Source organism: Somniosus microcephalus, chromosome 3 (genome assembly GCF_052327205.1).
Source record: "Somniosus microcephalus isolate GS21.2 chromosome 3, FLI_Smic_1.0, whole genome shotgun sequence".
NCBI classification, from domain to species: Eukaryota; Metazoa; Chordata; class Chondrichthyes; order Squaliformes; family Somniosidae; genus Somniosus; species Somniosus microcephalus.
In genome coordinates, this window is record NC_140989.1 from 334,749,555 (window position 1) to 334,776,497 (window position 26,943).

General features: G+C 43.8%; 1 protein-coding gene across 21 annotated transcripts in view; it reads right to left on the reverse strand.

Moving 5' to 3' along the window:
* The window catches only part of st3gal3a (ST3 beta-galactoside alpha-2,3-sialyltransferase 3a), a 723,997-nt gene that overhangs the window by 258,323 nt on the left and 438,731 nt on the right, over nucleotides 1-26,943 (reverse strand). For 17 of the 21 annotated variants that reach the window (XR_015077713.1, XM_085983191.1, XM_085983189.1 and 14 more), the window contains one exon: nucleotides 12,638-12,750. Coding sequence is in view for 20 of the 21 variants with exons in the window: in XM_085983191.1 (XP_085839317.1) it covers nucleotides 12,638-12,750 (113 nt within the window). In the remaining variant the exon portion in view is untranslated. The remainder of the gene's footprint in view (nucleotides 1-12,637; nucleotides 12,751-26,943) is intronic. The other 4 variants (XM_085983196.1, XM_085983204.1, XM_085983193.1 and 1 more) reach the window with 1 other exon arrangement.

Consider the following 26,943-nt stretch of genomic DNA (forward strand, 5'->3'; position numbering starts at 1 on the left):
AACATAGAAAAACATCCCAAGGTGCTTCACAGAGGTGTGAGGAAATGGATACCATGTGAAGAATGTAGAGATTAAGTGGGGTTATTCAAAGAAGTGAATTTTAAGGAGTCTTATAGGAGTGGATTGAGGTGGAGGGATTTCTGAGTGTAGGGCCTAAGCAGATGAAGGCATGGCCACTAATGGTGAAGTGAAAAGAGAGAGTGGGATGCACAAGAAGCCAGAGTCAGAGGAACAAAGGGTTCAGAGGGAGGGGGCTTGTACGACAGGATAAAGTTACAGAAATAAGGAGGGGCAAGGTCATGGAAGAATTTTAAGACACAAACAAAATATTACGTTTATGGAGTTAGTGGACTTGAACTAAGGTTAGCGAGGATGGAGTGATGGATGAGTGGGACTTGGTGTGAGGTAAGATACCGAGATGGCGAACGGAGCAAAAGCCTTGGAGGAGAATGGTGTGATTGACTGTGCCAAAGGTTGCAGAGAGGTGAAGGACAAGAAGGAGAGATAATGCACCACAGTCAAAGTCACAGATATGGTCATTTGTGATTTTGGTTAAGACTGTTTTGGTGATGTACGAGAGGGGGAAGCCAGATTGGAGGGATTCAAGTTGGGATTTTTCCAGGGAAATAGGCCCGAATCTAGGAAGGAGCATCTTCAAGGGCCTCAGAGAGGAGGGAGTGATCTTTGCGGTTTTGAAAGGGAGGAGGGCAGTGTTGGAGGAGAAGGAACCATTACAATGCCAGTTTGCATGTAGGTCAGGAAAGGGAGACAGATAGTCAGGGGCTCAGTGGGACGAGGTCAAGGGAGCAGTAAGTAGATGTCATGGACAAGATGAGTTGAAGATGGCAGTGACAGATGGGAGAGAAACTATAAAGAGATGAGGGCTTAGAGATACAGTGGAAGGGGGAGTAGGGAGCTAGCTTAGCTGGAAAGGGGAAGGGGGACAGCTGAGCAATGATCTCTGTCTTGGAGATGAAAATCTCCATGAGCACCTCGTACCTGTCATTAGACGTGAGGGTTGATGGAGCAGAAGAGAGGGGTTTAAGGAAGTGGTTGGCAGCAAAGAAAGTCCAGAGACTGAATCACAGCCTTTAAGTTATTCCCAGGCATTTGTTATTTTGCATATTCTTTTTTTTTACTTAGAAAATCTGCATTTTTCTTTCTTGCCATTATGTGTTGGGTGTGCTGAGGTGAGCATGCTGTGGTACCTAGGTACTATCGTTTATGTACGACAAGATATAGACTGCAGAGTGTCATAATGATATAAAATCATAAAATAGTACAGCACAGAAGGAGGCCATTTGGCCCATCGAGTCTGCACCGGCTCTTTCGAAGAGCAGTCCAGTTAGTCCCACTCCCCCATATCCCTGCAATTTTTTCTCCTTCAAGTATTTATCCAATTCCATTTTGAAGGCTACTATTGCATTTGTATCTACCACCCTATCAGGCAGTGCATTCCAAATCCTAACCACTCGTTGCGTAAACAAGTTTTTCCTCATGTCGTCTCTGCTTCTTTTGCCAATAAGCTTAAATCTGTGCCCTTTTGTTATAGACCCTTTAGTCATTGGAAACAGTTTTTCTTTATTTACTCTATCTAAACCCTTCATGATTTTGAACACCTATCAAATCTCCTCTGAGCCTTCTCTGCTCCAAGGAGAACAACCCCAGTTTCTCTAGTCTATCCACACAACTGTACTCCCTCATCCCTGGAATATTGCAATGTTTTTCTGTTTTAAAGCTACTTTTGATACAATATATGTTTATTCTGGCCAATAGTTATCCAGCTAGCACAGAAAAACTCCTAGGAACAGCATCTAGATATAATGTCTTTGTGCTTCCTCTGCTATTCCCCTTTTAAAAAAAAGATTTTATACGTTATCCACCTGCTTATTGATAAATATACCCGCATAAAGATATATAACCTCACAACACATATTTCTTATCTGACAAGCTAAGAGTGATAAAAGAATGTAATAATGTAGAGATGTTGTGTACAATAGAGCTGCATTTCAGACATGCTTGCTTCAAATGCATTGCAGATTCCTCATTTTTTCTGACCCCTGAAATACTATAGTATTAGATTCTGTCAACGAATCCACTCAAGATTTAACTATTTGTCTTCACTTAGATGTAAAGAAGAAAACAAGGCAAACACAGCTGAAAGGCTACCAGCAAACGTTTAACCCTTCACATTCCACAAGTAATTATGGAAGCAAGCAGCATTATGGGAACTGTAGTTTTTTTTATATTTGCTGTTTTTGAACGGCAGAGAAACAACTATGAGCTAAAGCAACAAAAACAAAAATATAAAGAATTAAAAAAAAAATCAAGATACAGGACAGCAACTAAGTGACATTAGCCCGGAATTTGCCATGAGAATAACGGTGAGGCTATCACCGTTCACCGTTATAATGAAGGAAATCTGACAGCAACTTCTGGAGTCCACACATGCGCAGCTAAGCGCGGAAATCCAGAAGTTACTGTCAGAGATACCCTGCTCCTCCACAGGGTGCGCTGTTGCAGTCCTCGCCCATAGACTCAGCCTTGAAATGACTGCAACGGCATGAACTTGCTGTACTTGCCCACTAGTTCTGCACTAAAAATGGCTGTAAGTTAGGACCGGTGCATTCAGAAGTGAGTTTTTAACAACGTGATAAGTGCTAATTACCGCTGAACAACCTCTCCAACTCTGAAAAATTAATTTTACAAGTGTGGAGACTCATTCCCTCAGAAGAAAATTAATGTTGGAGATTAAAAAAAAAAATTTTTTTATTCAATCTCTCTCCCCCTTAATCCCATCTGTATTTCACAATCTTTATTTCTCTTTCTATAAATCATTTAAATCTAATTTATATTTCCTGCTTTATACTTTCTGGTTTGGACTCTGCGGCTCAATTTTAATTCCCGAGGTGGGTTGGAGTCGGGTTGCGTGGTGGGCGGGTTCTGGAGCCGCTTCCGGCGAGATCAGCTGCTGATATCCGATTTTGATTCAATGAGCTTGTTAATTTCAATGAGGCGCGCTAGCTGGTCCAATGAGTGGGATCGGGTCGGCTGGCTGCCTCTGATGACATCATAATAGCAGCTGCTTTTAAAGCTGCCATTCAGCCTGAGCCTTTCTCTTGTGGATTCCTCAACTTGATTTATACGCTATGACTTCTTCCAGAGGCAAGACAGCTCCTCGTTTCAATGATGAGTCCCTCCAAGTTCTTGCGGATGCTGTCAGAGGGCGCAGGGAGATTCTCTTCCCTCCTGATGGCTGGAGGAAGCCTCCTCAGCAGACCAAGGCAGCCTGGCTGCACATTGCTCAGGAGGTGAGCGCAAGGTCCATTTATACACGGTCATGGATCCAGTGCTGAAAAAGGTTTAATGATCTTGTGAGAACATCAAAAGTGAGTATCCCATCTCGCTTGCCTTCACATTGCTTTCCTTCTCTTCTCATCACCAGCACTCTGCGTTGTAAACCTCCTCCTTCACATCCCACCTTACTCTTACTTCACTTGCACCTTTCCTATCCATCGCTGTCTCTGCACTGAATCGCTTTAGCATCCTGCCTATGCACCCCTTAGACTCGCTCTCACTGTCATGCAGTGACAACAACTAACAGCGCACAGGGAGCTACCTTCCTCTTGGTACCTTACTCCATCTTCGTCTCCCTCAAAGCTTTTATGGTAGGGATTATTCACACTCACTCCATCAGTGTGGCTGAAACACCGCTCCTGTCCCTCCTTGCAGGAAAAGATAGCCCACAATAAGAGGGAGAGAGCAATGACTGGAGGAGGAACACCTATGCTAGCAACTTTGACCAATACTGAGGAGGTTGCTAACGAGATTGTTGGAGGTGGCGAGGACCTGAAGTGGGCGATGGAGAGACGGGCACACTAGAGGAAGCTGGTGACATAATAGAGTTTCATCCCTCTCAGAAAGCAATGGCATATGATGTTCATGGAGAATCGCTTTGTATCATCTGCTCAAAAGGATGTGTCTGCTACATCAATATCAGATGTCTAAATCATGCCTTTACTCTCCCACAGGACCATCGAGCGCCCCCCTCCCCACGATCCAGGACGAAGACCCGGACAAATCCTCAGAGGAACCTGAAGCCTCTGAGGGAGCAGCATCACCTGGACTCAGCGCACCCAGCAACAGCACAGCAACGCACACCTCGGTGGGGCCATCGCGAGTTAGAGTAGTGTTACCACCTGGTCTATCACAGCGCACAAGTGAGCATCAGCAGATGGTGGAGACAGTGACAGCAGTGGAGAGTCCTCAGCGGAGGTCGCAGGACTCTCCTAGCTCTGCCGAGCTACGTGCAGATGCTGTGCCTCTGGGGCCATCCAGAAAAAGAGCAGTTTGTGAAATACAGGAACAAGTGCAGGTGTCTCTGGAAGGGTTTGCCTCCAGGGTTAGTGCGAGTGTGGAGAGAATGGAGGAGTCCATCTCTAACATCAGCACTGCTATGGTGGAGGCAATGGTGCATTAACGCACCACCATGGATAGAATGGCAACCTCCGTGGAAAGGCTGGCTACCTCAGCGGAAAGGATGGCTATGGCCATGGAGGAAATAAGTCGCCAGAGTCAGGAAAACATGGAGACTGTTCAAAATAGATTGACATCTCTGGAGGAGCGATGGCCAGCAATTGAGCAGAGACCAGAGCTTCATTTTCTAAAAAATGTTTTTATTCGTTTTATGGGACGTGGGCATCGCTGGCAAGGCCAGCATTTATTGCCCATCCCTAATTACCCTTGAGAAGGTGGTGGTGAGCCGCCTTCTTGAACCGCTGCAGTCCGTGTGGTGAAGGTACTCCCACAGTGCTGTTAGGTAGGGAGTTCCAGGATTTTGACCCAGGAACGATGAAAGATCGGCGATATACTTCTAAGTCAGGATGGTGTGTGACTTGAAGGGGAACTTGGAGGTGATGGTGTTCCCATGCGCTTGCTGCCCATGTCCTTCTAGGTGGAAGAGGTCGCGGGTTTGGGAGGTCATGGTCGTCATTTTGAGGAGGACTGCCAGTGCAGATACGGATCCTCATGGTCCCCCTGAAGTGCAGCAAGGTGCTCTCCAGCCACTTGCCAGCACTGAGGTGCGGCTGACCCATGACAGGGATGCTGTTGGCAGGACAGAAGGAAGTGTGAGCTCCTCTCAAAGCGCTCACACGACCATTCCACTGCGGAGCCCTCGGTCAGAGACCCACTTTGCAGAGACAACTGAGATGGTCGTTTCAGCCCCTGCACAGCCGCAGGAAGAGCAGACTGTTGAAGAGCACTCCCAGGCTCCCAAACCCAGAGGACGCCTGCCAAATGCATCTTAAGCAGGCACAGCATCCTAGTCATCTGCTGAAGCCACAGAGGAAGAACCACGTAGAAGCAGAGAAAGATTAAGCACGTATAGTCACAAGGGGAGTCACTTGGGTGATGTTTCTTTTTTTACTGACACTGACTCTTGCTGGTTTATTATCCTTTTGTCATGTGTTAACGATAAATTATGTTAAACAGGTGATTGTGTGGCCTATGTGTTATGGGAAATGGCAAAAGCGCATTGAGGGCTCAGGGCGACTTGCTTTTGTAATGTTGATGGTAAAAGTGATAGGAAATAACAGGTTATAGCAGAGATGAAGTATGATGTTGAACAAGTGTCGCCTGCAATTACAGAGCCATATGGTGGCCACCTATGGTTGAAGAGTAAGCTTATGCTAATGTGGCATGGCAGTGTGTATACCCTGGTTGACAAGCAGCAGTGAACTGGAGGGTAGCTGCATTGGTCACAACAGGGCATGCAAGGCTCCCCTCAGCCTCCTCCTCTTCCCAGGAAGATCTGCGCTGAGCCACGCGGCTGCTACTCCTCCGATTATGAGGACCAGGATGAGAGGGCATAAATGTTTCCCATCCCCTTGCTATAGATTTCATTTGAGGCAACAATCTTGCAAACACACAGTCGAAGTGGCCTGAAATAATTCCATTCATGATGGGTTTCAGCTTGAACAGTCAGAAGGTCAGTAGATGTGCAAAATGTTATCCCATGCCTACAACAGCAAAGTTGTTGCATTTGAATATCAGCCATGTTTCAGGGATGCTTTTAAAGCGCTCCACCAATGCATACAAGTTATGTCCTCCAGCAACTTGTCTCCTTGAAGCTGGCCTGTTTCTGACAAGTCGGGAAACAGGAACCAGAAGCACGAAAATTGGAAACCACTATAAAAATAGGATTAGCAAGACAGTTAACAGGCTGTTAACTGCCTTAACTACTTGTCCCACCGGTTGCAGACGGGTCAGTTTGGGAGCAGCTAAACAGACACTCACGAAAATTGGGTGGGGGCGGGTTGGGTGTCTGAAGCCATTTTTTCTGATTTTCCCAACAGACCCGCCTCCAAACCTGCCTGTTAAAATCGAGCCCTGCATGTCTCAGTGAGGAGACTTCAATCTGTATGGTTGAAGAGTCTCGCTGTTTATTGCCCTCTTCACAGACGCCACAGATCCCCTGTAGACAGCGCTGTGCTGGAAAAGACAACAGTTGAGAGGAAATCTCCACTGACAAACTCGCAAAGAGTCTGTGGGCAGCTGTCAGCGAGAGCAAAATCTGGGCCATTATGGGAGTAATTTTAACCTAACTTGCCAGTCGAGAAACTGTCTGGATTGGGTGGAACACCGGTTTTACACCCAGCCCAATTTTACTTTCCATTGACTTTAATGGAGAGTAAAGCTGGGTGGGGTATAAAAACCAGCGTTTTAAGGAGTCTGAATACTAAAGGATACATGTCTCATAGAGCTGGGCACAGGAGCTTGATGCCTATCCTGCACCTGAAATGATAAGCACAGGGAAATGCAGGCAGCAAGCCTAACGAGGTCATGAGTTCAAAGCTCACCATGGCAAGTTGTAAAACTGAATTCAATAAATTTGGTAACTTGTGGGCTGGGAGCAGAGTTACCATGAACGCTGATGCACTGTCATAAAAACCCAACTATTTCACTAATATCCTCCAGGAAAGGGAACCTGCCACTGCTGCCTAGTCTGGCCTACATGTAACTTCAGTCCCACACTATATGGTTGGAATTTAACACCCGCAGGGCAGCCAATGATGGGCAATAAGTACTGCCTTGCTAATATCGCCCACGTCGATTAAATAAAAAAAACAAGCCTGTTTACTAAATATGTACAAGGCTCATTGAACCCCATATATGATGCAATTTACCAGGTTTTCCCCTAATGCAACTGGAGTGCCTGGGCAGGGTGCTAGACTCTGAATTCCCATTTCAATGAGCACTTACCGGGAGGCCCTCATCACAGTATTCAATCTGAATGGTTCCAGAGTTTTTGCCTCCTCTATCCTATCCAGAATATTCTTCCAGATATTCACACTTTCTGCAAGGTGTACATCCTTACCTCAGAACTGAATTTGTCTTTTACAAATTTCTATTTTTATATTCCACTTAATATGCTAGCCACCTCAATGAGGTCCCCTCACATATGTCTCTTTCCAAGCCTGAAGACTCCAAGGCCTAGAAATTGACCCCGTTAACGCCTCCAGTTATCGCCTCCGGGTGGCGATAACGGGGCGCTAAGCACTTACCGACCGAGCGCAGTGAGAAGATCGGCTCCCGCTATATTCGGCGGGAGGTTTACGGCAGCGGTTTGGCTTTGCGCCCCGATCTCCTTCGCCCGGAGATCGTGATGTCATTGTCGTGCGCATTGCCCCGGACCCGAGCTTCGGTTCCACCCCCTGCAGCATCGCTGGGCGAAAACACTGGCAGCTGCAGGAGGCGCTCATCGGGAGGCCAGGCAATACTTAAAGGCGAGGTGGCCGAGGTAAGTAAAAAAAATTCTGAAATGCTCGCTTTTATTTTTCATTTATTTTCGCCAGCGATCAATCAGCCCGGCACTCTGCTGCAGTGCATTGAGCTGTATTGTGGCTGCTGTCAGGGACCAGGTAAGTTTTCCCCTTGCAGAGCCTGCAGCAATAGTCCTTCCCTTTAAGGGAGAGAAGGTGCCTTCCAACACAGCAGCGCTGCACACCTACCTGCACACCTATCTGTTGTCTGTTGCGCTCCAGGAAGGAAGTGGAGCGCTTGATTTTTGCGCTCCACTTCCTTCCTGGAGCACAACCCCGAATTTTTTATAAGTTGAAAAACAAGACCGAATTTCTCCCAAGTATTTTTTGTACTTTTCCTCACAATTCTGTCCTCCACATCAGGGTAGTTTGTTTAATTACTGTTCCCTTCATCACTGGGGCACTGTGGCTGCAGTATGTATTATCTACACTATGCACTGCATCAACTCACCAAACATACTTCAACAGCATCGTCCTCCCCCAGACCTCCTGCACTGAGATCGACAAAAACAGCAATGTCTTGGGAACACCATCACCTTCAAGTCACACACCGTGCTGACTGGGCATATATCACTGTCCCTTCACGGTTACTGGCCCAAAGTCCTGGAATTTCTGTCTTAATCTATCATAGGAGCACCATCACCACAAGGACTGCAGTGATTCAAGAAGGTGGCCCACCATCCCCTTCACAGGGCAACGAGGAATGGGCAATAAATGCAGCCTTGCCAGTGTTGGTCACATTCGAAGAACAATTTTTCCCAAAAAAAAAATCAAAAAAGCAGATTGCTGCAAGTGAGTGATTTCACAGATATAAACTGATGCAATTCAAATTTGCTCATTGTGGGTTGACATTGACATCATCATCATCAGATGTGTGCTTAATACTTACAGACCAGAAAGTGTTACTTTCCAAGACTTTTACTTGCATTGTGACATGTCCCCTTAAAGTGGACTGGAGTGCATTGACATTAGTGACAGAAAGTATTCTGGTGACACCAGTTAAAAATATTTAAATCCAGTCATCTTAGAGTTAACTACAGCTGCAAAGTGTGGAGACAGAAAACTTACACTAGTAAAGACAGTTGTAACACACTGACACAGTATCAGTCCTGAAGTTGGCTGTTGCTACTGTCTGAATTATTTAGCATAGAAAAGGTAGATTCTGCGATAAATTAAGTGGATACTCCTGCTTCTCCTTTAGTGATTAAAACATGCACAATTTATCATGTAATAATTTGGTTGTCATCATAAAAATGCAATGCATTTCCAAAGTATTCAGCTGGCAACTTGAAATTTAACAAGGATGGCATCTTTTGTCAGAGCAACATGTTTTAAAATACTTGTGGGGCTCTGGAATCCAGAAGTCTATTCATAAGGTGATGAGGTGGTTATCAAGTAACTGTCATGTATACAACTGTTATAAAGAAAGCTCCAACATTTCACAATAGTGACATGCATTATACCCTTCTCATTCAAAATGTGTCCATTTCAGGTCACAATTCCTCAATCTGAGATCAACCATCCAGCAAACCCAGAAACTACCGTGATTGCAAATCAAGAACCCGCATTCCTAAAGGTCAACCCCTCCATATATTGCTGTAAAAACTCTCAAACACATTTATGTAAATCATCAGTATTAAATATAAACACAGATGTCAAGACAGACTGTAAGTAAGAGAACATTCCACTTTTAATGTACAATGTGCTGTTTTCAATTGTCAGTCAGGTACAGTTGGTACTCACCTCTGGGACCCAAGGTTGTGGGTTTGAGCCTCATATTGGAAACTGAGTACATAATCTTGATTGGCACTCTTGTGAAGAACTGGAGGAGTGCTATTAACCAACCTGCAATTGTTGTACAATGCTAACTGAATTATTAAAAATGCTGTCCTATGCATGGGATGTTAAAGGTCCAATGATGCTTTTCTAACAGGAGTAATGAGTTCTCTCTGTTTCCTAGACACCATTCTTCCCTCAACCAATACCAGCTAAAAATAGCAAGACTGGTCATTTATCTCATAGCTACTTGTGGGGTGTTGCTAGTGCAAAATAGCAGCCACATTTGCCAACTTAATAACAGTTGCTGCGCTTAAAAAAAGAAAATTGTCTGAACCGTATCAGGCCTCATTCTCCTCTGCCAAAATTGCCCACTACTCTAAGATTATCCTGGAGAGCAAAAGATAGCCCACTTCTTTTTTCTATGACAAACCAGCTCCTTAAACCCCTCATCACTCCCCCATCTTATCTCCAACAAGTGCTTTCAAAAGCCTTCATCTATGCCATCGTTGTCTTCAGATTTGACTATTCAAATGTTCTCCTGGCTGTCCTTCCATCCTGCACCTTCCATAAACTTCAGCCCATCCAAAGCCCGCTCAGCCATTCTCCCTGTACTTACTGCCCTACATTGGTTCCAGTCCCCCAATGCCTTCAATTTAAAATTCTCATTGTTGCATTTAAATCTCTTCACGGCCTTGCCCCTTCCTATCTTTGTAACCTCTTCCAGCCCTCTGACTCTGGCCTCTTGTGCATCTCCCAGTGCCTTTGAACCACCATTGGCAGCTGTGTCTTCAGCCGTCTAGGCCCCAAGCTCTGGAATTTCCTCCCTAACCTCTCCTCCTCCTTTAAGACCCTCCTTAAAACCTACCTCTCTGATGAAGCTTTCAGTCACACTTCCTAATATCTCCTCCTCCTTTGGCTCGGTGTCAATTTATGTCTGGCTACCCTGCTGTTAAGCGCCTTCGGACGTTTTTCTATGTTAAAGGCACTATATATATGCAAGTTGTTGTCATACAGCTCCATAACTTATTGTCAATATAAAGATATTAACAGTATAACAAATTCCCTTACAAAAATCTAATGCTGGAAATTATTCTCATCGTACATTGACCTAAATACAAAAATGGAAAATTTTATTACAAATTTTACGAAGGAAGCATAGTCAGCCATCCATCTTATATGTTTGTAAAGATGGAAGAGAACAGGAGAATGGTAGATTGACTAGGTAACTAAGACAAGGGCCATTTGCTGTATTTATTCTTCTGTCAGTAAGTGAGCATACCATAATATAAAGATAGCACGATGAAATATATATAACTGAAAATGGCATTATAATTAACATGCTTCTAACAAGATATCCTACAACTGGTGCAAAGAAAAAATGTTACTTAATAGTTTGTATGACTGCAACTATGGTGCAAACAAAAGGTGTAATCTAGAAAAATGGCATTTTGAAACAACAGTAGTTTTTCAATCAAAGAATCAAACTTTTTAAGAGCTGAATGAGAGATGGGTATTTAGCTCAGCAAGCCTATTCTATCCAACAGATTACACACAACTTGCAGAATCATGAGCTCTTACAAACTTATTTCATCTTCTGAGGGAGATGAATAGCCGCAGATAGAATTTTCAACAGTAACTCCTGGGGTATCAAGCCAGCATTATTATTCACTCATACTCTGCTGTATTTTACAGATCGTGGTTTCTGTGGTGCCAACAGAGGCCCAAGTTAGATTATATCAAATCACTCGAACACTATATAAGTCCCCTGAAACTTCAAGTTACTTTCCAACTTGATAGTTTGTCGAAAATGGGTTAGAATGGTTACAAATAGCATCTTTATTAGAATAAGAAACTCTCATTTAACATCATTCTAATATTTATACAATCAATTGTTTGTGTGAGAATCATTTTCAATAAAATGCAAGTACAAAACTGCAGCAAAAAATAAATGGGCATGTCTGCAACTCTTTCTGTAAACAATGCATTGGACAAGTGAAAATCTACTACTCTATTAGGATACGACTACTCCTACACACAAGTGCCTTATATCAGCATGGTCACTGGGGAAGGGGTGCAGTAAAATGAAGGTAATAATTAGAACTGAAGGAATATTAAAAATACCAACCCACTCTGCTATATTATAGGGGATGCAATTTATAATATTTCTTTCATACATAACACTGTAATAATAAAGCCTTGTAACTGAATTTAACACACAGATTAAAACTCGAATGATATCTCAGGACAGTATATACTGCTCAGCAAGTGGAAAGTGATTTGCACCCTACCTCCTCTGGTGCCAAAAGCATCAGAAGCAACCTTAAATGTAAAGCCAGGATTTGCCATTGCAACTCAGCTTGAGTGGGGGCATTCTTGGATGCCACCGATGATAAGTAACTGCTGACAGCAAAGCTAACTGATTCCTGTTAACATTATTTGTTACTGGGCTCTCCATTTTGGGTCTGGCTGTAGGTGACCAGACCTTTTAGCTTCTACTTTCATTTTTGCCATTGGTGGCCTGTATAAATGGTGTCAAACAAAAGGAACTTCTGTGGCGACACGCCACCACTGGACATAATCCGCTCACGGCGGCACAGACAGTCTAAGCAGAAGCCCCCAGCCGGGGGCCCTTTCCTCCAGCAACTTGTTTCCTGCAGGGACAGGCTGCCGGGAGCACTTCCTGTCTGGGAAGTATTTAAGTGGATGCGCGGGCTTTTCTAGTTCCTGTTTGCCATGTGGTCAGAATAAAGAAGCTGCGTTTTCAATAGCTCTGTCTCGACTCCCACGTTTGCCGTGGTATCTCAACACTTCTGTCTTTATTTTACATGATTTTAGACAGGGTAAATCCAAATTAAAATAACTTCAGTTAGTTGTGTGACAGGAAGATTGTGCAAGAATGTCTTTGCTCTGTTGATTACAAAAGGGGATGGTGAGGAAGGAGGAAACAAAAGAAAATTAAGATATTTGATCAAACTCCTCCCCCATTATTCACGCAAATTCCCCATGTCACAGAATTCAAAATCAGGGTTCCAAACCTTTTGCTGCAACAGTACCTTGCCCTTTGATTCCAAATGGAGGAACAAAGTCTTTGAGTTTCGTCCATCGCTTAAAGGTGTTATCGAGAAACATTGGTGCTGGTTTTGAGAATCTGAAACATAAGACAGAAGAAAAAGTCAAAAGTGCAATAATGATAAAATACTTTCTGATGTGTTCTTCGTATTATTGCAGCACTGCTTATATACCAACATGATTTGTGATGCTACAGGTCTTTTTATGTATTCCTGTCTTCAGTCTCAGTGCCGAAAGCTGACCCCACCACAAAAAGGTAAAAAAAAGGCTTTTGAACCAACAAAATGCTGAATCAAACTCAGAGTTCAAAATTGGCTGGTGTATTTGCCTACAAAACAACAGTGACTGCACTTCAAAAGTAATTAACCGGTTGTGAAGCACTTTGGGATGTCCTCAGGACACAAGGTGCTATATAGATGCAAGTTTTTTCTTTATTAAACTATTTATGCTTTCATTTCTGATGTAATTTAATCCCCTTAACTAGATTCTAGTTTTGTAACACATTACTAATGTCTATGCAGTATGCCTGTAGTGGCGGGATATAAAACAGATAAGAGTATTGGTGCATTTACACCAGAATTGTAGCATTGGTGCAAAGCAATTTCACTTTGTAGTTTCCCAAGAGAAAGGAGTCTCACTTTGCTTTGTTCCAGAGTCAGGTTGGGACCTAATTCCAGACTCACATGACAAAATTTTAGGGTCAGTACAGCCTGTGCAATAGTTTAAAGAAAAAGGATTTAATATAACTACTTTTCAAAGGTTGTCCCATTACTAACCAGAGAAGTCTAGTTCCAAAAATCGATGATGCGAAAGATATAACACATCCTTTTCCAGTATATCAGCTGGTTATCGAGGCAACATTTGTTTCATCTTACTGGGGGCTCTGAAAATGTTGCATTGCATTTCCAAGATACCAAAGTATAAGGCTAGCTCAGTAGCACAGGCAACAGAGCCTCTGTCTCAAAACCAGAGTTGTCCTTGATGAACTGGCTATGACTTGAGCTTGCTTCCCTTTGTTTATGGGCCAGATACACGGGTGAGACACTGGCACTCGACAATAACAAAGGACCTGAAGTTAAAATTGCAGATATTAAACAGGAGTGAACCATCTTCTGCCAAGATGGTGCTTGAAGTTAATGATGCAAATGCACAAGACTGAACAACTTGCATACAGATGGGAAAGCCCAATCCTATATCCAAAAGGTGGCATAGGGCCATGTAACCTGTGCAATTGCACGGTGCCCTGAACCAGTCAGGGGTCCTGAGTGGATCCAGTAAAAGGACAGACAATTTCCCTGGGACAGGCTGACGTGCAATATAACATATTACTTCAGTTCTTAGGCATCCATACAGACCGAGGCTCGGTGCATTTTGGTGACATGATTCGTCACAATCAAGGCCCTTTGATTGAAAGCTAACATAACTGAAAACACCCATTTCTCAGACCTTTACAGCAACTTTTTTTTCTGCAGAAAACAGCACCTCAATGGCCTAATGGGGAAAGCACCAGCTAGTGTTATTCGCTAAATTATATACAGGAAACTTTCGATTAACCGGCCCCTAAATAACCGGAACGCTCTATCCACCGGCAAAATTCAGGAGTCGGTTCAGGTAACTTTTTTTACTTTTAGTTACTTTTTTTTACTCCATTTGTTGCTGTGCAAGGGTGTAGCTGAAGCTGTTGCTAAGCTACAGAGACGCTTGCAACTTGTGCCGATTGTTTTGAAGCTGTAGCAACAGGGTTTGTTGCTTTATACGGAGCTCTGAGCTCCGTATCTTTTACTACAGCGTTCGGTTATCCGGAATTGTTGATGAACCAGCAACACGTTGGTCCCGTCCGTGCCGGATACCAGAAAGTTTCCTGTAGACCAAAAAGTTCCAAGTTAATATCCCACTCTGTCCTGAGTAGCCTGATCTCAGCCAGAGCAGCAGCTGTGGTGCTGCAACTGGCCTTGGCAACACTGGGCTACTGAAGCAAAGTCACCCAGGATTCCCACTCCTAATCACTATCTAATCCGATTCTCCCCTTCATGGTCGAGTAACACATGAAGCATGACAAGTAGTGCGAGTTATCAGAATGTAGAGGTAATATAAATTAAATGGTATAATTTTGAAGAGGTTGCAGGAACAGAGACACCTGGGGATGTACGTACACAAATCTTTGAATCGTGACATTCGTGCTGCCTGCTAATTAACATTATTGATGTGTGCAGCCAAACGATGAGAGCGCTGCTGAGTGGCTGAGTACTCAGCAGGGAGGCCAAATTCATGCAAGGCTAGTTCTATTTAAAGCTAGTCTCCACTTTTAAAGGCAGTCTGCACTTCTTAAAGGGGAGGTGCATTCTGCACCTCATTGAACTGGTTGTCAAGGCAACTGTCAGGCAGTTATGACTCAACAGGGCAGAGAAAGGGCGCCGAGGTTCTCAGACTCAGCACTGGGAGTCTTAATGCAGGGGGTAGAACAGAGGAGACAGGTCCTCTACCCACAGGGGGCCAGGAGGCCCTCCAGACTCTCGGTCAAAAGGCAGTGGGAGCAGATAGCTGAAACGGTCACTGTCAGCAGTCTTGCTTCGAGGAACTGGATCCAGTGCCGAAAGAAGTTTAATGACCTCACACGAGTGATCAAGGTCAGTGAATGCATCTTCAAAGGCCGCCTCCCACCAACTGCACCACTAATCTCACACGCTGCTCAATGCACCAAAACCCCATCACTCACTTACCAACAATCACCGTCAATCACGACACATACCTCACAATCATTGTTTCACCTCACCCTCACACACTTACCACTGCTGCAAGCCTCATACCTACATCTCTCACCTTGCACACACTGCCAACTATTCAACCATGACAGGCACATCACCCAAACACATTGCACCACACTCACTGACAGACTTCCCTTTCTCTTGCAGGGCAAGGTGGTGCATAACAGGAGACAGTAGCAGCTAACGGGCGGAGGACAGGCAAGCCTGCATATCCTGACCCAGCTGGAGGACACTGTGCTTGACATTATTGGAGGGGCTGTCACTGAGGCCGCGGCGATTGGAGAGGCTGAAACCATTGGAGATGACGATATGCTCATACCTAATCCTCCTCCTCACATCCCACTTGTCCCCCATCCCACAATCTCTTCTCACTTACAAGCTGCTTGATGGTGTAAGCATGCACATCTTCCTTTCCCTACCTTCCCTCACCACAACTGTACCCTTGTGCCTTTCTCCTTTCAGATACCCAAGAACTCTAAGCTTCCCAGCCAATGCAGGAAGAGCAACAGGAGAGTGATGGAGAAGAGGACACGCTGTCACGCGATCTGACATTCACAGGCACCAGCTCAGAAACAGGCAGCGCGTACTTTAGAGGGTAGTATAGAGGCAGGATCTGCACATCGTGAGTCACCGGGCACAAGTGGCCTGCAGCCAGGGTAGGGGGAAAGGGTAGCGCAGGTGCCAGCTTCCCGGAGGGCAAGTTCGCACACGAGTTCTGCTGCAGAGGATTCAGATGAGGACTTCAATGGGGCGGCCTTCAGAAGAAGGGTGATGGGCATGCACACAGAAATGTTTGGTGCATTGGCAGGCCTGCCAGAAAGCCTGTTGTCACTGTCAAGGAGCGTGGAGGAGTCCGTTTCCAACCTTGCACAGGACTTTGCGCAGAGCTTGGAGTCCATGATTTCCAGGATAGAAGTGAAGGGCAACTCCATTAGAACACTTGTGGACCCAACCATGAAGCAGGGTCTGCTGGGCAATGTCTCAGCTTCCATTGTAGCACAAGCGGAAAGAACCCAACGTTTTGAGTGCTGCAGTGGAAGCTCAGACTGCTGCCATCATGGCTGTGTTTACTAGTGTGGAAAGGGGCTGGCAGGGTGTCACAGCAGTCCAGCAATCTGTCCTCCCTGAGGAGCCGCCCGGAGGAGTGGCAGTGGTTCTGTGGAGCAGGAACCGGCTGACCTCTCTCAGGATGACAGCATTCATACTTCCACCACTGCCACTCTGCCAGTGCCCTTGCTGTTGCCTGTGAGCCAGCCAGCCCAGACTGCTGCCACCCATCCTGAGGTGGTGCAGTCTACAGCCGGGCCTTCTAGGCTATCTTTTGCCCTGCCAGTACACTTTACACCTAATCCCAGCCTATCACCATCTCGTCTAGCTTCTAATCTCTTTTACTTCTTTTGTTTCTTTTATTCTTTTGTCCGATCGCAGCCCTGCCTCCGATCTAGTCTCTTTTCTTTCCAGTTTTGAAGAAGGGTCCAACCCGAAACGTCAACTCAAATTTCTCTCCACGGATGTTGCCTGACCTGCTGAGTTTTTCCAGCATTTTCTGTTGTTATTTCGGATTTCCAACATCTGCAGTATTTTGCTATCGTCCTTCTAGGCCCAGAGCTGCTCGAGGTCATCCTGCAAGGCCATCTACAGTCTCACCCACAGAAAGTCAGCAACCTTCCACCAGCCATGCTGCAGCCACTGGGGTAGCACTTCATAGGAGCATTAGGATGGGCAGAGGCACATGGAAGTCAGGCACTAGGGGAATGCACAAGGGTGATTAGTTGACTTTGTTATGCAGTATTGGATTGAATGATTAATAAATGTGGTTTGGAATGTTTGTTTGGTGGTAGCTTTCATTTCAGCAATACGGCCAAGAGATTCCGTGACAGAGGGATGGTAAGGTGGGGAAGTGTTGAGCAACAGTGATTTCTTTCAAGGGAAACGGAGTGGCGATGATGCAACTAGAGCCCCCATGACTGGGAGCAAGTGGTGTATTCAGAGGCCTTCCAATAGCAGCCAATGCCTTCTCAACACCCAGCAGCTCTCCCTACACACATTAACACCTTTTTAAATGTCTTCCTGCAACCCAGTACTCCTACAAGCTCTGCAAGAGCCAGTAATCAACCTTTAGGTAGCACCGGTGGGGGTCCTTCATGGAGCTGAACGCACGCTCAGCTGTGCGTGTTTAGGAGAGGGCGTTGAATGGAGTGGAGACATTGAAAATGGCAAGTCATGCGTCAAGTCAGCATTATGCATGGAAGTACCGCCCGCGCTATTGCCCTCACCAAGATGGCGAACAGCACGGGCCACACCGGAAGTGGGCGGAAACGAGGCGGTCCCCATTTTTTATTTTTAAAACAGCCATAACTACCGGCGTGAAGGAACCCAATTTCATGGCCAACTGTCATTGTAAAATGATTGTTCCCCTTCTTCTACAATCACATCCTGCTGCAAGTAGTTCTTTGCATCAGAAAGGAGTTCAAAATGTGCACACCTGTTTGCGTCACTTCATTAACCTCCATATTACCGGTCAACCAGATCTCGTTCTATGCTTAAGCAATCAAAATCCTACTGGCAAAATCTGTTTATGCAAAAGCTATTAATACAGCATTGTTGTATTACTACATTCATTGTGTGTTGGCTAGGGTATAATAACAAAGTGGCTTTAAAATTGTACTACATTGTACTTTTATTTTTAATTTTCCATTCATCGCTTGCATTTTTAGCAGTTATTTTAACATTGATCCTACTTCTGGTGTAATTTATCTCAAACATGCATTTCTTACTGTTAGTAAGCCCACTGAAACATTATTGTCCAAACATAATTTCCAGTCACTTTCCTCTCCTGTTCAAAAATGGTATCAGTTGTAGCATTTAGCTGTCGTGGAACGATGGGATATCTCCTTAGATGGTTTGAAAGTAAATGTAGCCAGCGAGGGCCCCTTTTAGGGTGAACTTGTAAATTTGTGCAGGGATCCCATCCAGTACTGTAGCTTTACTGTACTAATTCTGCTCCTAATTCTTATGTTTACAAGTCTTTATTGTATTGATGGTTTCAATAATCTCGGCAATCATGTGACTTGCACCCATGTTGTTATGTTTTGGCCCTGTTAAAGATTCCACCCATAATGATGGACGCTCTATTCAACAGCATCAAATTGCTTGCACCATCTCTGTACGATCTTAGTCTTGCAAGTGGTAAGAGCGGTACCATCTGCACTCTTCAGAGGTGCAGTATCGGTATACCTAAGACTACATCTCCTTTAGCATATCGTAGAGTGCTTTTTATCATTTTTGTCTGCGTAAGATTAGATTTCATCAGTTTCGTTTTGTCCACCAATCAGGCAAATGGTATGTTGGCCTTCATAGCGAGAGGATTCGAGTACAGGAGCAAGGAGTTGTACAGGGCCTTGGTGAGACCACACCTTGAGTATTGTGTGCAGTTTAGGTCGCCTTATCTGAGGAAGGATGTTCTTGTCATGGAGGGAGTGCAGCGAAGAGTCACCAGACTGATACCTGGGATGGCAGGAATGACGTATGAGGAGATTGGGTCGATTGGGCTTATATTCGCTGGAGTTTAGAAGAATGAGAGGGGAGCTTATTGAAACTTATAAAATTCTAACAGGACTAGATGCAGGAAGGATGTTCCCGATGGCGGGGGAGTCCAGAACCAGGGGTCACAGTCTAAAGATGAGTAAGCCATTTAGGACAGAGATGAGGAGGAATTTCTTCACCCAGAAAGTGGTGAACCTGTGGAATTCTCTACCACAAAAGGCAGTTGAGGCCAATTCATTAAATATATTCAAGAAGGAGTTAGATATATTTCTTAAGACTAAAGGGATCAAGGGATATGGGAAGAAAGCAGGGACAGAGTACTGAATTTGGATGATCAGCCATGATCGCATTGAATGGCGGAGCAGGCTCGAGGGGCCGAATGGCCTACTCCTGCTCCTATCTTCTGTGTTTCTATCACCTTTCATTTGCCACAACTTAGTTCAAACCAAAGCAACAACATTTTTCATGGTTTATTTTCTTTGCAGCAGAGTTGGAATCAGAGAATTGTGTGACCTTTGTTTCTCAGAGTGTCAATGTTTGGCAAAGTCAATTGTAGAGGTAGCAGTTGTGTCATTTAGTTTCGATCGCGACAAAAATACTTGCATGAGTGCTTCTCAATCACCTGCTTGAAAATATCCCAACTGATTCAGTCCTCCCTCAGGCCCAAGGTGACTTCAAAGCAAATTACAACACTAATGACATGGTTTCAACTGCTTGGCAGTTTTACTTTTATTTTAACGTGGTATTTGAGGGGAACAAATTAATTAATTCACCTCCAATAAATAAGGAAAAGAGTATTTATTTATTATTCAGGAGCCAATCAAAAAATACTTCCTCCAGTGTTTCCAAGTTGGTCTTTTACTAACTTCTTTCCAAATCTCCTCGGTGGAATTGCAGATCCCCCCGCCACCACTTCAACACTCCAGCATTCTCTCCACCCTTGCATAGCATAAACTCGGACTTATTGTGAGCAATGCCAGGAGGAATACACATGTGTTGTAAAATCTAGTTAAAACGTACTTACAAAGGTTGGGATTTCAGCACTTGAACAAAAGCATCAGTCTAAAGCGATTCTAAACATGCCCTGGAACTTACTAAAATGAGACAAACTGTTAAAACATTGGTTCATGTTTAATTGGTATTTAACACTTCAGTTCTCGTTAGGCATCCATACAGACCAAACCTTGGTGCATTTTGGTGACATGATTTGTCTTAAATAAACAAAAGCTGATTTTAAAAATATGACCCATTCTGAAAACAGCTTAAGATGTCACTGAAGATTAGTATACAGAGTAAAAACTTCTGAAGTTCCAAATTCTGCATCTCAAAGGTTGAATGTTTGGTAATAAATTGTGCCTGAAATCACTACGAGATAGCGTGACAGAGCTGAATAAAGCAGCTGTATAAGCACTTTGTTAATACAGCTTAGAAGGCAAAGGTTCCACTTCAGTAAACAGGCCTATGCCACACAGAGTAAATACTTCTGACAGCACTAACATCAAAACAATTCAAATATTCCAGACAAAAAGACAGGCAATAGATCCAAGTGTCAGAGTTTGAGCCTTTCTCAACACCTTTTTTTCTGGTTAACGGCTTGACAACAGTTTTCGTAAATACAATCTCCTATGAACCAAAACTAGTGTCTTCATTCTCTCGCACTGAGATTAATGTAGCCCAGGGACAATAACTACCATTCACGTTAAGCTGTTAACTGGGAAAATATATAGGATGCCAATAAGTTTCCTGTCAATTCGAACAATGGAAAAAACATTAGACCACCTTGTACAGGCTGAACTACTGTCCAGATTATTTTGCAATCAAAATAAATCACAAAACCAAAGAAAACATAAGCAAGATAATTTACTGCATAATCGGCAATCTGTGTTACACACAACTATCTAATTGTATAAAAAAAGTTCAATGCTCTTCCAGTTTCTTTCTGCAAGCTTTTAGAAAGACACTGGCCTGGAATTTGCGGTCCGGATGACGGCGAACTGGCAGCGTTCACCGTCATTCCACCTTTGAAACTGACTACAACTTTGGGATTTGGCACATGAAGTTGCTGTCTGTCACTGACAGCTCCGAACCAGGCTGCGCTGTGCCCAAACCTCCCCACAGAACCGTAATCTCTGTAATCAGTCAAACCAAGGAAACTGACAAAAACTTCAGCTCTTCTGCAGTAAGTGCGCTGTTAAATTCCCCACTAAAAGTTAAGACACAAAGGATTAGGTGTAACTGGGGTTTTTAGGTCGGAAGATCGGAAAGCCCGAAGGGATCGCAAGATCCTTGGGCGAAGCGTACTTCGGGGCCAGCAGCAAAAGCCTTCACTTCGCTGCTGATCCCAAATTCCAGGCCAATATCCCGTGATACGTACGCAACTGTTGCTCATGGAGCTTTATATACCTTCCTGGTATACATTAGAGCAAAGATGCACAAGAAGTTTCCTGAGTTATAAAGATGTTTTTCCTTTGAAGTTTTGGGAGCAGTCACATTAACAACATTGGTAATCACACAATGCCCTGCAATGGTTGTATATCCTTTCCGGCATTTTTCATCACTGTTTTCGCACATGATGACAACTATAAGTTATATATCCATTAATTAACATGTTATTGGGTACCCGCCCCCCCCACCCTCGCATCAAAGGGAACTCTGCCTGATTATTTTGAACTTTGGTAAGTGCCCTGCTACAACGTCTTTAATAATAGCTTCTAATATCTTCCCTACGACAGATGTTAAGCTAACTGGCCTGTAGTTTCCTGCTTTCTGTCTCCCTCCCTTTTTGAATAAAGGAGTTACATTCACTATTTTCCAATCTAATGGAACCTTCCCCGAATCTAGGGAACTTTGGGAAATTAAAACCAACGCATCAACTATCTCACGAGCCACTTCTTTTAAGCCCCTAGAATGAAGTCCATCAGGACCCGAGGGCTTGTCAGCCCGCAGCTCCAACAATTTGCTCAGTACCACTTCCCTGGTGATTATAATTTTCTTGAGTTCCTCTCTCCCTTCCATTTCCTGATTTACAGCTATTTCTGGGATGTTACTTGGATCCTCTATAGTGAAGACTGATGCAAAATACCTGTTCAATTCAACTGCCATCTCCTTATTTTCCATTATTAATTCCCCAGACTCATTTTTTATAGGACCAACACTCACTTTGTTAACTCTTTTCTTTTTTAAATATCTATAGAAACTCTTACTATCTGTTTTTATATTTCTAGCTAGCTTTCTCTCATACTCTAATTTTTCTCTCCTTATTAATCTTTTAGTCATTCTTTGCTGTTTTTCATATTCTGCCCAATCTTCTGGCCTGCCACCCATCTTTGCGCAATTATATGCAAGTTTAATACTATCTTTAACTTTTTTAGTTAACCACGGATGGTTGGTCCTCCCCTTGGAATTTTTCTTTCTTGTTGGAATGTATATATTCTGTGTATTTTGACAGCAGGCACGGGTTATGGTGGGAATGCGCCCCAATGTTGCACATGGAGGGAGGGGGCCTACCTGTTCTCGGCTGACGTCTTCACTCAAGATACTGCTCCAGTCTTTGGGACTCTGTGGTCCCCTGAGTTTTGCTCTTGCATCTTTGTTTGCTGCACCAGCAATCCTGCTGCAGTATCTCATTGATATTTTTCTGGGTCATTGGCAGGCTCCTGCTAGCTAGCAAAAATCCACCCAGAAGCCTGCCATGAATACCCAATGACCCCCCACCCAGGAAACATGGTCTAGGTCATCCCCGTTTCTGTTACATGGAGCACACCCCCTTCCACTTCTGGCATCGGGGATCTCTAGCCACCCAACTATACACACCAGCACCTAGCTCTGCTTCTCAGAGATTCTGGACCTTGGCTGTCTTAGCCTCTGGTTGCACCCACTCTCAGCCCACTTCTGGTCTATCCCACCCAAATCCCTTTCTATCTTGCTTAGGAACTGGCATTAGTTTAAAAGCCTTAAAAAAAACTAATTCTGTAGTAATACAGTATAAGCACTAAGTTTATTTTTTTCTTAAGAACTAACATTCTGTTTTCCAGCTCTGTTTTCAGAAAGGATTGTTCAGAGAAAATAGAGGAAAAGAGATGGGGATGGAGAGTGAGGTGTGGGGGAGATGGGGAGAAGTGTTCTCATTGTGACTGCGTTCATAGAAAGGTGGGAGAGGCCATAAGAGAGGAATAGAGGTGATGCAAGGAGGCCACTGCGGTCCACAGGGGAATGGATGTAGGATGATGGGGGTGGGAAGGACAAGAACGAGACTGTAGCAGTCATGGTGACAGGCAAGGGTGAGAGCGAAGGAAAAGGGGAGGGCAGAAGGGGCAATGAGGTAAGGGTGATGACATTAGTCCATACAGGGGATGGTGGTGATAAAGCAAAAAGGGACAAGACAAAGCAGTGTGTGCAAAGCAGCACATTTGAAGAAGGGCTACCACTCACGTACATAAAGCATAGATTGTGGGCTGGAAAGTTGCAATAGGGTGCACAAACTCTAAATACAATCTAAGTGCCCTAAGTGCTTCACCTCCCACTATTGATAACCCAGCTCCTCATAAGAACATAAGAAATAGGAGCAGGAGTAGGCCATTCGGCCCCTTGAGCCTGCTCTGCCATTCAATAAGTTCATACCCAAAATAACAGAAGAAATGAGACAAACAGATGTACAAGATAACAAACAGATGCAGAACAGATACAAAGAGAAAAGCACCAATACAAAAAAAAACGACAGAGACTGATAAGACAAACTTTTCTGTGACTCACTGTGGACAGTGCCACTGGAGATTCACTAGTTTTTTTTAAACATAAGAAACTAATTTCACATCTATATTTGGTTTGTATAGAGTGTTGTAAAAACACTGTGTTTTCTTTTAAAGAGTTTTCTACAGTAACCCCAACACGCTGGTCTCTCCTGTCTATGGCATAGGGGTGCGTGTGTGTGCGTGAGAGAGCATGTATGTGTACATGCAAAATGTTGTGGTGGGGCGAGAGGGGGGGGTAAGCTCTCATGAATTATGTGTATTCATTTCTATCTATGATTGTAGGGTACTGGTGGAGGGAGGGCCAACTATTCAGAAGAAATATCAAAGTGTTTATAACCACACAAAGGTGGTTTTGCATTCCATCAGTTTCTTCCTTCAGGTTTTAAGTAACAATACATCAAGTATAAGCGTTCCCTGATGACTTTACATGAGCAAACATATGCACTTATGGCTAAGAGTTATCACTCCAGCTTGTATTAATGAGCACACATATGCAATCACATTGGCTGTTTGTAACATCTGTTGCTATGCCTAGTGCAGAATCAGTTTGGCAGTACAATGGTGTTGGTTTTACAAACCTTGATTCAAAGGATTCACTTCCATTCTTCATTATATTGGTAGTGTTTAGTTTCTCTTTTCACTTATTACTGGGCTCTGGTCTCCCCAACCTATAATTGCCAACACGTGTTTCTACACAGTTGGAAAGAATTCAGAGACAGATTTTGCAAGCTACTGAATGCAGTTTTGTTGCTTCTTTAATCATCTCATATATTCAAGGAAAGAAAACGCCAGAATTAAACTATGTCGTATATGGTCAAGCCATGTCGCTCCTTCTCAATTTTGTTACTTATGAACTGTAACACTCGGTTAGCATATGTGAAAATCTGGCTGGATATTTTATGTAATTTCTACATTCCTTTACAATTTATCCTTAAGCAGGAACCATAAGACAATAGGGGATGTATGTAGCTCCAAGCCCCTTTCAAAATTTCTACATAGTTATATTGTTTGCTGCCATTTATTATTGAAACAAGCCTTGAGGGAATTGACTTTTTTTCCCAATGGTTCCAAATGCAGCACCTTTTGTAAGAGCCTTCAGTAATGCAAAGAACTTCCAGACCACTAGCAACACTGGAGGAATTCCATTTTACTAAAATGGCTGATACTAAATTACTGTCTTGTCTTTTCTTCTATTCTTTCCTAATTCTGTTTTGTTGTCTATGAATCTGCTAAGTTCTATGACAACTAATTCAACATGGGATACAATATTGCATGTCGCACTGAGAAAAAAAGGCAAGAAATTGGGACAAGTATCCTACGCAGGCCAGTATACCTCTGAAGAGTTTGGTGTCATAAGAACATAAGAAATAGAAGCAGGAGTAGGTCATTTGGCCCTTCGAGCCTGCTCTGCCATTCAATAAGATGATGGCTGATCTTCTATCTCATCTCCACTTTCCTGCACTATTCCCATATCCCTTGATTCTCTTAATATTCAAAAATCTATCGATCTCTGTATTGAATATACTCAACGACTGAGCCTCCACAGCCCTCTGGGGTAGAGAATTCCAAAGATTCACCACCCTCCGAGTGAAGCCATTTCTCCTCATCTCAGTCCTAAATGGCTGATCCCTTATTCTGAGATTGTGACCCCTGGTTCTAGACTCCCCAGCCAGGAGAAACATCCTCCCTGCATCTACCCTGTCAAGCCCTGTAAGAATTTTGTATACTTCAATGAGATCACCTCTCATTCTTCTAAACTCTAGAGAATATAGGCCTAGTCTACTCAATCTCTCCTCATGGGCCAATCCCCCCATCCCAGGAACCAGTCTGGTGAACCTTCGTTGCACGCCTGCTATGGCAGGTATATCTTTCTTTAGGTAAGGAGACCAAAACTGTACATAATACTCCAGGTGTGGTCTCACCAGGGCCCTATATAATTGCAGTAAGACGTCTTTACTCTTATACCCAAATCCTCTTGTAATAATTGCCAACATACCATTCACTTTCCTAATTGCATGCTGTACCTGCATGTTAACTTTCAGTGATTCGTGTATAAGGACACCCAGGTCCCACTGAACACCAACATTTCCCAATCTCTCACCATTAAAAAAATACTTCACATTTCTCCACATTATATTCCATTTGCCATGTTCTTGCCCGTCTGTCTATATCCCCTTGAAGCCTCTTTGCATTCCTCACAACTTGCATTCCCACCCAGCTTTGTATCATCAGCAAACTTGGATATATTATATTTGGTCCCCTCATCCAAATCATTGATATAGATTGTGAATAGCTGAGGCCCAAGCACTGATCCTTGTGGTACCCCACTAGTTACAGCCTGCCAACCCGAAAAGGACCCGTTTATTCCTACTCTGTTTTCTGTCCGTTAACCAATTCTCAATCCATGCTAGTATATTACCCCCAATCCCATGAGCCCTAATTTTGTTTAATAATCTCTTGTGTGGCACCTTATCAAATGCCTTCTGAAAATCCAAATACAACACATCCACTGGTTCCCCCTTATGTATTCTGCTAGTTACAACCTCAAAAAATTCTCAACAGATTTGTCAAACACGATTTCCCTTTCATAAATCAGTGTTGACTCTGCCCAATCCTATTATTATTTTCTAAGTGCCCTGTCACCACGTCCTTAATAATAGATTCCAGCATTTTCCCTACTACTGATGTCAGGCCAACTGGTCTGTAGTTCCCCGCTTTCTCTCTCCCTCCTTTTTTAAATAGTGGGATTACATTTGCTACCTTCCAATCCGCAGGAACTGTTCTAGAATCTATGGAATTTTGGAAAATGACAACCAATGCATCCATTATCTCTATAGCCACCTCTTTCAAAACCCTAGGATGTAGGCCATCAGGTCCAGGGGATTTATCGCCTTTCAGTCCCATTAATTTTTCCAGTACTTTTTTTTTTACTAATACTAATTTGTTTCAGTTCCTCATTCTCGCTAGAGCCTTGGTTCTCCACTATTTCCAGAAAGTTTTTTGCATCTTCTTTCGTGAGGACAGACACAAAGGCCACGATTTTGCCGGCGCTCAGAGGGTGGGTTTGGAGGCAAGACAGAGGGTAAATAAAAAAAATCACAAATATTGACGGCGGGGTCCGATCCTGCCATCAACCCGCCTCCGTGCAACTTTCCCAAATGCGGGCTCCCAGACTCCCGATCGGTCCTGCTACCAAGCGGCGGAAGAGGC